A 16,407-nucleotide genomic window follows, 5' to 3' on the forward strand; every position below is an offset into this window, starting at 1 on the left:
CCCATAACACATCAAACGGAGCGTGTTGTCCCCCAGTATCTCTCTTGCCGATGTTTCCACACCTAAAACAGATGTTTTATAATTGTTATCATTATCTTGCATCTAAAAAAGCATGGGTTCCCCGTCCGGTGCCTTTAGGAAAGAATCAAGAGTTTTGGAATAAAAGATTTAAGCTTACGGTAGTCATCCTTCCATGAAAATACTCAGGTCCAGTTGTCACCTGGAGATGTGGGGTTCTCCTTAAAATCTTTACCAATGCCAGCAGCCCTCAGTCTAGCACTCTGAAATGAGAGCGAACAAAGCAGTCAAAACTCTCACACGATCACCAACTGGTATACATCTTTTAAGCTGCAGAAAGATCAAATAAGCTTTACATCAAAATCTGCAGCAAACATGTCATCTGACTCAGTGAGACATGTCAGGTGCTGAGGGCTTCTTCAGGTTGACCCCTGCCATTAAAAGACAAAGAGTAGATTCATAGCTTACAAATTGTACTCTTGATGTGTCTTTATAGGAAAAAGACTAATCCAGTTGTAACCATAAAATTCCCCCACATTTTCTGAAAATGCTTCAAGCAAGAACCATGATAATCAACAAATGCATAACCCAACTTAGAGCAAAGACATATTCTTTCTCATAGCGATGAGGTTGTGCTGCTTGATGTTGGCCTCAAAAGTGCTTTACATTCTCCGATCGTATTCCTTCACATCGGTGCTACCCGTTCCAGGATGTCATCAGGGGAAGGTGAGCGACTGTGGGTGCTGCTCTGAGGACTGCTGCGGCTCTGACGCCATGGCGCCCATATTACTGTCCTCATTTACAGATTTATATTTCTATATCAAAACAGAACAGAGTTTTTATGCATGTATAATCTGATCGTGTTCTCTAAAAAGGAGGTAAGTTACAGTCTTTCCAGAAGAATTTGCTATATTGTGTTACCTGCACAATGGCAAAGGCGCTGTTGTCGGCGCTGCTCAATCAGAGCTTCTTCATCCTCCTCTTCTGCATCGAAGTCCTCTAGCCTAAACATTCATTAAGGTTTCACATCAGTCAAAAGACTCAATCACTTATATGACAAGATTAGTATATACACACACACACATATATACAAACACACACAGGCCACTTTACTAGGTTACTAGGTACACCTTGTTAGTACGGGTTGGATCCCGGTTTAGATGTCTTTCAGAACTGCCTTAATTCTTTGTGGCATAGATTCAACAAGATGCTGGAAACATTCCTCAGAGATTTTGGTCCATATTGACATGATAGCATCACACAGTTGCTGCAGATTTGTCAGCTGCACATCCATGATGCGAATCTCCCGTTCCACCACATCCCAAAGCTGCTCTATTGGATTGAGATCTAGTGACTGTGGAGGCCTGAAATGACTCCGCATTTTTTCAACAAAAATAAAAAGGTTTTGGTAAAGTTTTGTTATTTTAAAGCGGGGTCATATATGCGATTTCAATTTTTCCTTTCTCTTTAGAGTGTTACAAGCTCTTGGTGCATAAAGAAGATCTGTAAAGTTGCAAGACTAAAGTCTTAAATCCAAAGAGATATTCTTTATAAAGTTAAGACTTTTTATAAAAAGAAAAAGTGCTCGTTTTAACACACTCGCCGTCTACGCTCACTATGTGGGAAGATTTGCATAACGGCGCCCAAATGTACACGCAAAGAAAGAAGGCATTACTTCTATTCTCTCTGTTGCCGCTCGCTGCCGTATGTTGGAGTCGCTGTGTGTTTGGTTGCGAAAGTGGAAACTATAAGTGAAAAAGTGACATGACATACAGCCAAGTATGGTGACCCATTCTCAGAATTCATGCTCTGCATTTAACCCATCAAAGTGCACACACACACAGCAGTGAACACACACACACCATAAACACACTCGGAGCAGTGGGCAGCCATTTATGCTGTGGCGCTGGGGAGCAGTTGGGGTTTGGTGCCTTGCTCAAGGGCACCTCAGTAGTGTGTATTGCAGGCCCGAGACTCAAACCCCACAACCTTAAGGTTAGGAGTCAAACTCTCTAACCATTAGGCCACAACTTCCCCCCTACTTTGTTTAGCCTTCCAAAAAGGGACATGACTTGAAATCAGTGGTTAAGTTGTATTTCAACACTGTTCTAGAACAGTCCAACCCAAATATTCAGATGTGTTCTACGCATTTTATGGAGGATGAGGACTGTTTCCTGAACCAGTAACCTGCAATGAGTCTGTGGCACAACGGCTGTTTCTATAGAGTTGGGCAGTTCAAACTTTGCAAGGACAGTCTGGCGCTTCTAACTCACGGCCTGTAAGTAAGTTTTTTTATATTTAAATAATTTGCCAATGATGATTCAAATGCGAGTTTTGTGCAGTAGAGTAGGCTTGTTGTTTGTTGTTTCTCCGATCAAAAATGCCAACATGGTTTTAGGTTTACACAGCAAAGCACGATACACAAGCGCAATCGAAAAAAGACATTGTAAGTCATTATAATGAGTAATTATGTCCCCACTGGATGCAACAAATGCCACGTTTGTAATGGGTTTTACTGGTTTTGTCTAGCGTCTAGTGATGATCACGAATTAATCTTACTATTTAACTGGATCTTCTTACTGAAGTGGTCGAACCAGTTCACCAAATCAAACTGAATCATTTGAAACAATTCATTTCCAGATGCGCACTAATACACAAAATTACTTAAGTTAAATGTCAGATTTAAATCTTTGTATAAACAACGAAGCAATAATTGTAATATGGATAGTAATTACTTTAAGTTTCAGTTCTTCAGGGAAGTATGTTTGTGCCCATTTGGAAACTCACGCTCGAAAACTGCGTCTTGGTATGTAAAAAAACAAGCCATGGTTTTGCAGCATACCGTGTCACAACAGAATTAGACGATCCAATGAAAAGAGTTCAAAAGCTTATGGATATTACAGTTGGTTCATAAAATGAACGAACTTTTTATTTAAAACTGCGAACGTAACTTTACAGAAACTATCAAAAATATGCCATTCCAAAGAAGAAAAACACAATGAAAATGAACCAAATGAACTCATCGCACAAATTTAACAGGATCTTCAATAGCTTCATTCTGTTAATGTTTTCAAAGATTCATTTTTCGCGGATCGTTGGTTCTGAATGCATTGCCACAGATTTCGCGTACGCTTGCCGTTTTGTTTGGTGTTTTGGACACAAACCCTCGTGGGGGCGGGCTTTAACAGTGATCTACTCTGATTGGATAGTTGAGCTTTGGGGACAGGTGCTATCTGACTGGGAAGCACAGACGTCACTCAGTGGCGCGCCTTATTGAAAGCTCTCGCGGTGATGAAATCTGGTCTCTAAGCGCAAAAATTCTTTTTCCCAGCCAACAGGAGAAATTAGTTCATACCCAGTTGTCAAAAACACCCAAACGAAAAACTTGCGAAACATTTAATCCTTGTATTTAACCTAAATCCGAAATCTGAATTGGCAAGGCATTTGTGCAGAATGAAAACACGTTATTAGCGAAAACAAATCTTTGGTAAAAACATAAACAAAATTTCAATGAAATGCCCATATTTTGAAGAGCCTGTTAGAAATTATGTGCGACGTGGTTAATTGTTTTTGGGCCTCTTTTTTAATTAATGTTCTTATTGAGGTTGTTTTTCTTCGACTATTGTAAGGGAGTTTTGTCATTAATTTTAGATTGATAGTTTACAAATAGAAATTATTTGACCTTCGATCGTCTACACTTCAGGAGAGACACGGAGCGCATACTCCCCTTACAAAGTTACGGGGGCCCGGGGGTTTTGTGTGGGGGGGGGGGGGGGGGGGGGGGGGGGGGAAGTCCAGTTTCAAGTTCTACAAAGTTTCGTTCATTTTGTCATAGAAGCCAAATGTTAATGTCCTCTTTAAAAGACGATCGAAGGCCAATAAGATTACAAATTCAAGTTCCAATATTGCGCCACGGAGTGAAACTTCTCAGATGTCTGTCCATTCTCAATAGAGTAGATCATGCGCCGTGACACCAAACGTGCCTGTCTGTGGCAGTGCTTCAGATGTGGAAACAACTCTTTGAAAAACGTAACTTAGCGTATCTCTTTTTGCACACCGTTAATTTCTTTTTTTTTTTTTTATTTTTATTTCTTAATACTCTTTTGTGTGTATTGTGGGCAATGGTTGCTTGTATTGCCTGCATGATGACCCATAATGTCCCCCGATGCTGTCTCGTTTGAGGCCGAAAATCAGCATGTTTGCTGTTAATCAACCGCTTTTCCTGCTCGTAATTTGTACTGTGTACTCACCGCTATCAATTGTGAACGGCCAGGAATAAGGTTGTGGATTAAACAATTTGTTGACTATCTTGCACATCTGTATGGATTAGCATAGCTCTAACTGCCCTTCAGCATGTCATCCACTTGAATAATTTGACACTATATGACAAAGATATAATGTAAATACGGCTATTATAACGGTAACTTGGGATTACTGTATGTATAAATAGTAATTTTGTTCTTATTGTTGCTTACTTGTGATTACTCAAATTATTCGTGAATTATGATGTTTCTAGTGCGTAAAATAAATCCATATTATATGACACTATTCAAGATTCTGGCTCTTTGACACATTGTACTTACTTTTATATTTGAAAAACTAATTATGCAGTGGTATGTTTTAAGACTAAAATAGTTATGCAGAAAACCCCCTTCAATCATTTGTTGTGCGCATAACGTATGTGTGTTTTTTGTAATTATCCTCAAGCGATAGTTAATATTAGCATATACTGAGATTCACGTTGGCCCTTGTGGCTTGGTACTTGTTGGCAGAATTCCAGTAAGGGGTAGTCGACTCATGAGAGCAATGAACCCTTGGCGAACAATCTAATTGAGGAACCCTATGAAATGTTTTCTTTTGTGGTCTCATGTTTTTTTCATTGTTACCAGATTCTGTGTTTTAGCACGTCTAATTATTTGAATGCATAAAACAACTTAATTTATTCATTTATTTTTTTTCAAAGTAGCCTGATTTTTTTTTTTTCCTCAGAAATTCTGCGTTGTGCATTTCAATTTTTCTGGTTATCAAATGAAGGCATAAAACTATTTCATTTATCTTTTAATTATTGAAAATTAAGCAAACTTTATTTTTTGGCAAACAAAGGGTTTTTACAAGTAAAATTAAAACATGGAAGAAATGTTGTGTGATATACTATAGGTGTACTACTTACTGTGCGTTCACACCGCCGCCATCGAGAGCGTCAAAAATCGCTCTGGCCGCCCTGCTCTTAACGCTTCAGAAAGATTCATGAGCGCTCTGACGTAGATCGAACGCTTATCTTGTATTTAAAGGGGCCTTGTTGTGGCCTATATATTATGCTCTATTCATTATTTTTTAGAAACCTCGCACTTTTCTACTCAAATTTAAATGCTGTTCTTGTATTCAAATTAAACACTGTTCACTGCTGCACATATGCCACAATATCGATACTGGGCCAGCTGTATCGATACTCGTATGAGAAATGTTTCGCAGGGGATGCCATAAAATAAAAAAAATAAAAAAAAATAATAAATTAACAAAAAAACAAAAAAATATATAATAATAATAATAATAATAATATATATATATATATATTTATTTTTATTTATTTTTTTATTTTAATACACAATGTGAAGGCAAGAACCAACCGATGCGAAGCTACAGCTTGTTAGCTGCACCGTCTCTCTAAAAACAATAAAACTGTTTAGGTTACTCAAAAACAGTGATTTTTTGCCTGGTGAAAAAATAAAATGTAGCAATTCAGTATGTAAGCTATTTTATTAATAAAAGTCACAAGTTTCTGTGTGTGTGCAACACGCTCTCCGATCTCACAAACCAAAATAATTGACATGATTTTCTCAGGCCACATGTTAAACTTAGATGAAATTAACCCTTAGGCGCCAGAGGTTTTTTCCTAAAAACGTTCGATGTTTTGACATCTTAATTTTCAAAAGGCTATATCTTAAAAGTGATAAAGATTAGAGACTTTCTGTAAATTATAGAAGATATTAAGGATGACCCAAAGTTTATTTAGGGATTACATTTCCCCATCTAATTTGCATCTTCATGATGTCATATGGTGGCGGCATCTTGGATTATAGAATTTTCATGAAAAGTCTCATGTTTAAAATAATAAAAACTGCAGCACTTTTTTCCCCCCAAAATGTCCCGCACCTTCTGTATGCTATATGCACAATACTGAATGCTCAGGTAAATAATAAGTAGTAAACAAACTGTGTAAATCATTACTAATAAATGGTAGAAACAAACCGAATGCATGTAGCGGTTGGCCTTTTGCTGTAGAGATTTTCCATTTACTACATACAGTAGGCACTCTGATTCCATGTATGGGGCACATATATATTATTTCATATGACACACAAACACAAGTAGACAAGACCGGTTTAGTTCAAAAGCTCACTCGCCACCGCAAGGCACAGATCATGAGTGAGATGACGAGACAAGACGAGAGACAGACAGCGCGCGCCGAGTGTGCACAGCTCGGACTACTGTCATTATCATTGCGACTCCCCACCCTACCTCCACGTTGTCCCCTAACTGTCCTTTGAATACTTCGACCTCGTCTAACATACCCAGAGGCATTAGTCTCCACCACAATACTGTCGCCGCGATTTCGGTGAAGCACACGGTCAGAAGACAAAGCTACACTAGCGCGGTAAAAATCTCCCGCCTCGTTCCCCACAACACTAACATGCCTGCTAACTTCGCGATGAACACTCCGACCCCGGGAAACATTGTTCCCACCACTGACATTGGGCAAAGGATTCACCATTTGTGCTTGGTGTAGGGCTTTACTTTCACTTTCAGAATCACCGTCACCTTCTGAAGGCAGATATTCCCCTTCAGAATCAGGGTCCGCGAATAGAAGCACCAAAACTCCATTAAGCTTAATCTATACCAATACAATAAGATGATGACAATGATGATTAAACAACAACAATAATAATAATAATAATAATCTAATGCAAATACTCACTGACGTTGACTACAATATTGCTCTGATAAAAGGGGCTCACTCTCACACTAGCTCCGCTTTTGTTCGCACTGATTCAATGCGCTCTAGCTCGAAGATTTTGTATAGACGCATGACGTTTTTTTAAATAAGAGATGAAGTATGAAATGTCTGCTATCTAGTGGAGGGGAGATCGAACGAAATTTGACACCCTATTTGACAAAATTGGCCGTTTTATTCAGTGCCGCATCTTGTCAAGTAAACTCGACCATATCATTGGCGCTTAGAGGGTTAAAAGATTTTTAAAATTAATATGCATGGATGAGAGTTGATGACAATAACAGTTCAGTTAATTCCTCTTATTAGTAACAGTTTCCCCTGGGTGATAAATAAAATTAATTAGTCTTATATTAATAATAGTACTTAACGTGTGATTTATTATACCTTTTACAGTATTATTTATGTTTAAGTCAAAAACCAGCAATAGATTTTTTCACCATGTTTTCAAGTTCTCTACCTCAGGTCTAAATTAAATGTAGCAAGTATGCACAAACTGAAAACACAAAATTTTGTAACCGATTTCCATTAGTTATTTTCAAAAGGGAAATAAGCCCCTTTCACACTGCGATTCCGGAAAATACACAGGTAATGTGTCCCGGCAATTGTTCCCGGGTCGCTAGATTTTGCCACTTTCACACGGCCAGTGATTACCCGGAATATGTGCGTGCGTTCACACACAACCTGTAAAGGTCCCGTGAAACACATGATATCACGGTGTGACGTGTAATGTACAAGTCGAAAACGTTAGACACGTTAACTTTCACTTAAGCTGGCGCACGATCTCAGCTTCTGCTGGAAACTGATCTCTGCTTCGTTACTGTTTGCACATATTTGTTTCGTCGCGAACATTAATCTGCCTTCAAAACATCCGCTAAAAGAGTCATGCGATAACCTGCGTCATCACTACGACACACCCTTTACGGCATTAGTTCTGGCTTTTGTTCACACAGTGCTCGTTCTGGGACTGAACCCGGCAATGTTACTAGGATCTCCAACCCTGGATCAATCCCAGAATCAATCCCGGGAAGTGTTTGCGTTCACACTAATCCCGACCCGACAATGTGTTCTGGCAATTTTCCGGGTCCAACTTGCAGTTTGAAAGTGGCTATACGGACATGGACCGTGATCATTCCTCAGACTATAATCATACCAACAAAATCTATAATCTGTGCATCCCTAAACAACACTAGGTTCAAACCTTGAAAATAGCACTATTATACTCACACTTCTTCAGAGGAGGAGTCTTGGTCTGCTTTCATACCCTCTGACAGACTGCCTTTGAACTTGTCTTCATCCCGACTTCGCCGCCGCCGCCTCCTCCCCTCACGCTCTCTGGAGGTGGATCGTCGTGGTCTGGAGTGGCCAAACCGGTCCCTTTCAGCAGACACACCAAAAGAGAACCATTCATTACACATGTAACTGTAGGGATGCAAACTCATCATGGGTAAAAAGGTGACAAAGACATGCACCCCACCCCCCAAAAATAAAATCCTACATATTTTAAACAAATTATTTTAAAGACGTTATTTCATTTTTTTTTTTTAACTCTGCTAAAATTAATACTACAAATTAAGTTCATTAATGGAATAATAATTAAACTATTTAAATATTTTTGACATTTAGAATTTAAAAACTAAAATTTTCAAACACTGCCTAAAAAAAAGGACACATCAAGAAGAGTGCTTTAAGTTGTCTTTACCTGTAGAAGCTGCTAAAGCCAACACAGACTTGTTGCTAGGGTTGGGAATCGAAAATCGATTCCGATTCCTGATACTTAATGTCAAATTAAAATTTCGATTCCGCCAACCAATTATTTTTTTCTTCTTCACCTGTGAGGACCGGACCTAGCGATCTGCCAGGACCTTGCTCGCTAATCTAAGTGCTTCAAAGTTTGCTTACATTTGCGATCAGAAGCCAAAAACAGCTAAGTATAAATTTGGTGATAGCTAAATGTTGCAACTTATATTTAATAGATCTTTAAAGATCGCGAACACGATTCAAACACCGTGATTCCATTCCTAAATTACAATGATTCATCGGTTTCATTCCTCAAACTTTGATGTGTGCGACCAATGTTGAGAAAACAGCTTCACAGTCTTTTCAGCCACACAGTATCATTATTTCTGTTACAAACATTTAAATCACATAAGTACTGAGATAAAAGTTTATAGTTTTTATAGTAGATATAAACTGTGTTTGTACGATGTGTATGGTAGTGATTAAAATAGAGTAAATCACCTTTTGAAAGTAATTTGTCACTTAAAATGAAGATTAGTCGATTACATTAAAGCCAGTAGGTGGTGAAAAGGAGCTGTTAAAATGTATTTGTCTTCGAATCATACAAGAGATTAATTCAAGAACGCTGATTCATCCAGTAATGAAACCAGTACATCTTGAGTGAGTCACTGAATCATTCAATCATAAATTATATGTGATTTTGTTTAGTTGAGAAAAGACAAAAAAAATTCACAATCATGCAGTTATATTTTGCACACAAACAGCTCTTAAAGAGTCCAGTTTTTATGTAGCATGCTGATTTTTGTTCATGGTATTCAGCTCCAATAAACGGTTTGCAAAAAAGAGACCCAGGATAAATGTTTGATATCATTATTCAATCACATTGGAATCAAAAATGGAAATCGAAAAAAAAAAAAATAGGATCAGTAAGTAGAATCGGAATCGATAAAATTCAAACAATACCCAACCCTACTTGTTGTTGCTGTAGTTTTGTTACTCTGAATTTACTCAGCATCTCTTAAAGTGCAGCTCTGTTTTGACATTGGCTTATCAGATAATTTGTTCCGTTCATTGTTACAGTTGTCAATTGCGGAATAATTTAACAGATTCTTCAACGTAATTTTTTACACTCATGTTTGTCATTCCTGAAACAGTATACATGGACGGTTTGGTACTCTTAAACTTTTCTTCCAACCCTCTACATTGCAAGTAAATCACTTGCATATGCGACTAAATCTTCACTCTGGACGACTAAATGGTGTCTAATATTAGCCAATGGCTAATAAACTGAGAATTTACATACTGGTGTGTGAGTTGGAGGCTGAGTATAAGTTTAGCACAGATATATTTTCACTCGCCAAACACTGAACGTACGCTTCAGAGTTTCACTCTTCGTCAAGCGAACTGTGATATTTTGCAGTTCATCTCAATGGAGTGCAGCGTGCATCTGTTTTTGTATTTGGTGTACCTTAAACTCTAGTAAGTAGGCACACAACTCGTTTACTAATACCACTCACACTATCAAAATTACAAAATAACATTAGTTATAAATAATAATAATAATGTAAAATTAAAATGCCATAGTAAAATGCATGTGCCTATTTTTTGATCAGTTGACCAGCTATCTGCCCAATCAGGTATCTAGGCAACACAGTTTATAGTTCTTGAGAGTAGGGTACCAACCTCTCATTACATGACACAGCGCAGAGCGCACCTACTAACTGACTGCACTTGTACTATCTGCCAGTGGCCCTTAGAGCCTGCGCGATCAGCAACAGCTCTCCTATGGACACTACAACCACGTTCAACCCTGCCACCCCCATCCCCGTTGGGCAAAGGGTCCAAATGATCATTTGTTTGTGCTTTGTGAACACTCTCGCCTTGCACGGCGGCACCATTGCGCTGCAAAGATGTACCGGGAGAAGCGTGACTATTACAAGACCGATCGTCATTTGCAAAAGTCAAATATTCCCCTTCAGAGTCAGAATTGGCGAATAATATTTGCAACAAATTCTCACGGTACAACTTTTTATTAGCCATTTGGTGATTTTCTCTCACAAATCTCTCAATTTACTCACACGATATGAACTGAACTACTTCCGCATCAATAATATGATAGCTCACTTGCTCTGCTATTTCCTCGAACACTTTGAATAAGAACTTGACGTAACGTTGGTCTAGAATCGAAGTACTACATGTCTACCATCTAGTGGTAGGGAATACAAATGAGATATTACACCATATTAGGAACTACAGTCTGTTTTATTAAGTATGACGTCTTGTTGCAATTTTGCGACTTTGGCGCTTAGAGGGTTAATATTCATGAATCCAGCAGCTTGTTAATCCTTGGTGCATTTTTACATTGGTGTTGCATGCATCAGTTCAAAAGAAGTTAACCCTCTGGAGTCTAAGGGTATTTTTGGGGCCTGGAGAAGTTTTGTCATGCCCTGACATTTTTGCTTTTTTCAGTTTCTTATAAATATCTAAATGCCTAAAGTCTAATCTCACTGTAATAAGCACAAACTGGGGTACAATAATATGTGAGCAGCATGTATGTACATGATTGTGTTTTTGAGAAAAAAAATGCTATGCGTGGTTAGTGAAAAACTAAAAATGTTAAATCACTTGAATAAGGCAATAAAACACATACAGAACATTGGTTCCCGGGACCTTTGAGAACTGGAGCTTGTAGCCTAGAATTTTTCTTTCTAAATTATGTGAAAATCATCTTGTTTACTCACTTACAAAAAACAATATATTGATTTAAATTTTCTAAGACACTTTTTGTTGGTAAAAGTCATATGCGAGTAGGCGTCAACTATCATGAATATCATTGTGATTCACACTTGAGAAGACAAAGGCCTGCATAATGAGCTGCATAATGAGCCATTCAGTCAGCAGTGTCACTGAGAGGGATGAGTTACAAGAAAGAATGTGAGGACAAAATAAATGTACATAATTTTATGTTTGTAGTTTATTTAGAATATATTTAATTATCCCACAACATAATTTAATATTCACTTGTGAGTGCAGTTAAACAGTTTATTAGGAACAATCAAAGCTGACTTTCAAACTGAATTATTTGCATCATTACTCCAGTCACACAGTCCTTCAGAAATCCTTTTAACAATCTTATTTTCTACAAAAAAAACATTTATTGTTATTATTATCATTATCATCATTATTATTATTATTATTATTATTATTAATGTTGAAAAGAGCTGAGAATATTTTTTTTCAGGTTTTTAGGGGGGATAAATTGAAAGAACAGCATTGTTTGTTACATTTGTTAAAGTTACATTTATATTATTTACATCAAGCTTTTGAATGGTATAGTAGTGTATAATGTTATTGAAACTTCATTATATTTCACTTGATTATACATTTAGTCAGGAATTATAGTTTGGAAAAAGTCTAACTCGTAAAATGTTTACACGTTATGTGAAAACTAGTATAAGTACATAAATAAATAAAAAGAGACTTACTCATGTTTATGATCTCTGCTGAATAAAGTGCTTCAATCTTTTTTTCTGAGGAAATCCAAATCTCAAATCCTCAACCACATCACATCTTTTTGGGGTAAATTATGTCTTATTCCTCTCATCGCGACGCAAACAGTAAAATAAAAAAAAACTTGAACAATCTCGCTGCGTTGTCTTCTGTTGTGTGGGCGTATTCAAGCCACGTGCTTCAGTGAAACATTAGAATCTGAATAGAGCGTTCAGCGAGGGGGCATGGTCACATTAGAAGATAATGAAGGGAGACGTGAAAAACGGACATTGCGTTGTTTTCATATGGATTACTTTATCACAGAATATTTTTAGTGATTTAGTTTAAAAGTAGACATGTCAAGCTTTCTATAGATATCTCTCTCATGTCTCTTCGTTGAGTATTCACTGAGTTACAGTACATTTTAATGACGCGTTTGTAAATGAAGATCAGTGCAGACAAAGGCTGCAGACAGCACACCTTGTTTGTTGTCTTTATTTTATAAGTGCACAAAGAACAAAGGCCTCCTGTAGAAAATAAAGTCTCTCACATGGCTCTGGGGGGGTGAACAAAGGCCTCCTGTAGTGAATTGATGCATTTTTGTAAGAAAAATATTTATATCCAAAATGTAATAATCACTTTAATGTAGGTTGCACCAACAGTTGTACACGGAAGTAGCTCCAGGCTGATGACGTATGAGCTTGGCATAGTGCATGCGCCGGTGAGTCTCGTGAAAGCCAACATTTGTTAACAGGAGCAAAGGAAACAAAGTTTCCTTACTTCAAAGGAAAACCAGTCTTCCCTTGGCTTATATCGAAATCCTCCGACATTCTTCTTTACAAATCCTCATTTTTTACTTTCAATCAGTGAACGTTGTTTTGTTTTGATCTCTCCCCTGCCCTTCAGCGTTCGTCACTTCTGAGAGGCGCATGCGCAAAGCCGAGCTACCATTTACAACAGTGAGCGCAAGCTTATTTGTCATTTCAACTTCATATTTGGGTCTTCATATTTGGGTTGATTCTCAATCTAAAGCTTTGTGGAGAGTAATCGAAGCTGACCAGATTAAACCACATAGGCTGCAAGATATTTTATTTGCTGGCACAGGAAATAAAATGATAAATATAAATTTGGCCCAGCTGTGGCCAATACTATTAGGATCTGGAAAAGGGTGGAATGTCTAATGGGAGGACCTTTCAAATTTTGTAACAACACACCCTTATGGCACAACTTGAATTTTTTTATGTGGAAATCGGCCATTTGTCCAGCTCTCTTGGTCTACATTGGGCATAAATACATGCAGTGCACGGACAGAATCGCAGAATCCAGTCATAAAAACAGAATTTACAGTTTAACGCGGAATGTCACGGAATGTTAAATTTTGGATTAATTATTCAAAAGTAGGTCATTACACTTAAATCAAATTGCAATATGGACTAGTATGTGTAAATATTAAGCCGGAAAAGTCGATTTAAATATGAATCCTGCATGTTCTGCGTGTCTCTGTTAATGTATGGCGCAGATGCACAATTTTGTTTATTACACACATATGGAGGCGTGCGTGAAACTCGCGGTGATTTCAGCGTCTGCCGTCTCACTAAAAAAAAAAAAAAAAAAAAGTGAAAGTGACGTGACATACAGCCAAGTATGGTGACCCATACTCAGAATTCGTGCTCTGCATTTAACCCATCCAAAGTGCACACACACAGCAGTGAACACACACACACCCAGAGCAGTGGGCAGCCATTTATGCTGCGGCGCCCAGGGAGCAGTTGGGGGTTCAGTGCCTTGCTCAAGGGCACCAAAGTCGTGGTATTGCCAGCCCGAGACTCAAACCCACACCCTTAGGGTTAGGAGTCAAACTCTCTAACCATTAGGCCACGACTTCCCCTAATAAATGGGGACGTAAATACTAGGGATGGGTCACGATTTTCGAATATTCGATTAGTCGATTTAATGACCGATTATCGATTAGGCTGTGCAATAGATCTATAAAGCAATAAGTTGTGAGACAGTCTTCTGTGTCACCGCGTCACAAATGACTCAAAATAATAAACCACAAAGTTAACAAAACGATGCACTCCACTGTGCTGAGCGAGAAGCTTCCTGTTTCCCACGTATTAAATCATAAATATGAGCTAGCTGCATTAAAATGATTTATTTGTTGAAGGAATAAAATGTAATATTCCACTGGTTTGACCATTTAAAAATTCGACTCTGTTATGTTGATTCTTCTGAAGTAAATAACATTGTTACTTTTCACAAGCTTTTAATTATGGTATAAATGCTTGGAAAAAAAACGTTAAACGTAAACGAATTAAAAACGTTTTAATCGCAATAAGCTTTGGGCTTTGTTACTTTTATTATAACACAAAGCCTCAGGCTTCTGTCAATTTTAAGAGAAAATACAAACAAATGTTTTTTTTACGCTCTTTAATCTGTAGTAAAAAAAAAAATGATAATATATATATATAATATATATATATATATATATATATATATATATATATATATATATATACATACATACATACAGGTCCTTCTCAAAAAATTAGCATATTGTGATAAAAGTTCATTAATTTTTATTACATTATGGAGAATAAACTTTCATATATTTTAGATTCATTGCACACCAACTGAAATATTTCAGGTCTTTTATTGTTTTAATACTGATGATTTTGGCATACAGCTCATGAAAACCCAAAATTCCTATCTCAAAAAATTAGCATATCATGAAAAGGTTCTCTAAACGAGCTATTAACCTAATCATCTGAATCAACTAATTAACTCTAAACACCTGCAAAAGATTCCTGAGGCTTTTAAAAAACTCCCAGCCTGGTTCATTACTCAAAACCGCAATCATGGGTAAGACTGCCGACCTGACTGCTGTCCAGAAGGCCATCATTGACACCCTCAAGCGAGAGGGTAAGACACAGAAAGAAATTTCTGAACGAATAGGCTGTTCCCAGAGTGCTGTATCAAGGCACCTCAGTGGGAAGTCTGTGGGAAGGAAAAAGTGTGGCAAAAAAACGCTGCACAACTAGAAGAGGTGACCGGACCCTGAGGAAGATTGTGGAGAAGGACCGATTCAGACCTTGGGGGACCTGCGGAAGCAGTGGACTGAGTCTGGAGTAGAAACATCCAGAGCCACCGTGCACAGGCGTGTGCTTTTGAACCAGAAACAGCGGCAGAAGCACCTGACCTGCTACAGAGAAGCAGCACTGGACTGTTGCTCAGTGGTCCAAAGTACTTTTTTCGGATGAAAGCAAATTTGCATGTCATTCGGAAATCAAGGTGCCAGAGTCTGGAGGAAGACTGGGGAAAAGGAAATGCCAAAATGCCTGAAGTCCAGTGTCAAGTACCCACAGTCAGTGATGGTCTGGGGTGCCATGTCAGCTGCTGGTGTTGGTCCACTGTGTTTTATCAAGGGCAGGGTCAATGCAGCTAGCTATCAGGAGATTTTGGAGCACTTCATGCTTCCATCTGCTGAAAAGCTTTATGGAGATGAAGATTTCGTTTTTCAGCACGACCTGGCACCTGCTCACAGTGCCAAAACCACTGGTAAATGGTTTACTGACCATGGTATTACTGTGCTCAATTGGCCTGCCAATTCTCCTGACCTGAACCCCCATAGAGAATCTGTGGGATATTGTGAAGAGAAAGTTGAGAGACACAAGACCCAACACTCTGGATGAGCTTAAGGCCGCTATCGAAGCATCCTGGGCCTCCATAACACCTCAGCAGTGCCACAGGCTGATTTGCCTCCATGCCACGCCGCACTGAAGCAGTCATTTCTGCAAAAGGATTCCCGACCAGGTATTGAGTGCATAACTGAACATAATTATTTGAAGGTTGACTTTTTTGTATTAAAAACACTTTTCTTTCATTGGTCGGATGAAATATGCTATTTTTTTTCAATAGGAATTTTGGGTTTTCATGAGCTGTATGCCAAAATCATCAGTATTAAAACAATAAAAGACCTGAAATATTTCAGTTGGTGTGCAATGAATCTAAAATATATGAGTTTAATTTTTATCATTACAACACAAAAAAAAACAAACTCTTACCATGGCCGCTTTGTAGGCTATTTAAAAAACAAACCATATATATATATATATATATATTTTGTAGGCTATTTAAAAAACAAACAAACT

At 38.0% G+C, this 16,407-nt stretch overlaps 1 protein-coding gene across 1 annotated transcript in view; it reads right to left on the minus strand.

The window, feature by feature from the left end:
- Positions 1-734: 734 nt before the first annotated feature.
- The window catches only part of LOC122135452 (serine/threonine-protein kinase PRP4 homolog), a 28,783-nt gene continuing 13,110 nt past the window's right edge, over positions 735-16,407 (minus strand). Inside the window, exons 2-4 of the mRNA XM_042714894.1 lie at positions 8,255-8,404; positions 944-1,022; positions 735-833 (exon numbers count right to left, since the gene is read on the minus strand). Of these exons, the coding sequence (XP_042570828.1) occupies positions 735-833; positions 944-1,022; positions 8,255-8,404 (328 nt within the window). The remainder of the gene's footprint in view (positions 834-943; positions 1,023-8,254; positions 8,405-16,407) is intronic.

The sequence above is a fragment of the Cyprinus carpio genome, chromosome A24 (assembly GCF_018340385.1).
Source record: "Cyprinus carpio isolate SPL01 chromosome A24, ASM1834038v1, whole genome shotgun sequence".
NCBI classification, from domain to species: domain Eukaryota; kingdom Metazoa; phylum Chordata; class Actinopteri; order Cypriniformes; family Cyprinidae; genus Cyprinus; species Cyprinus carpio.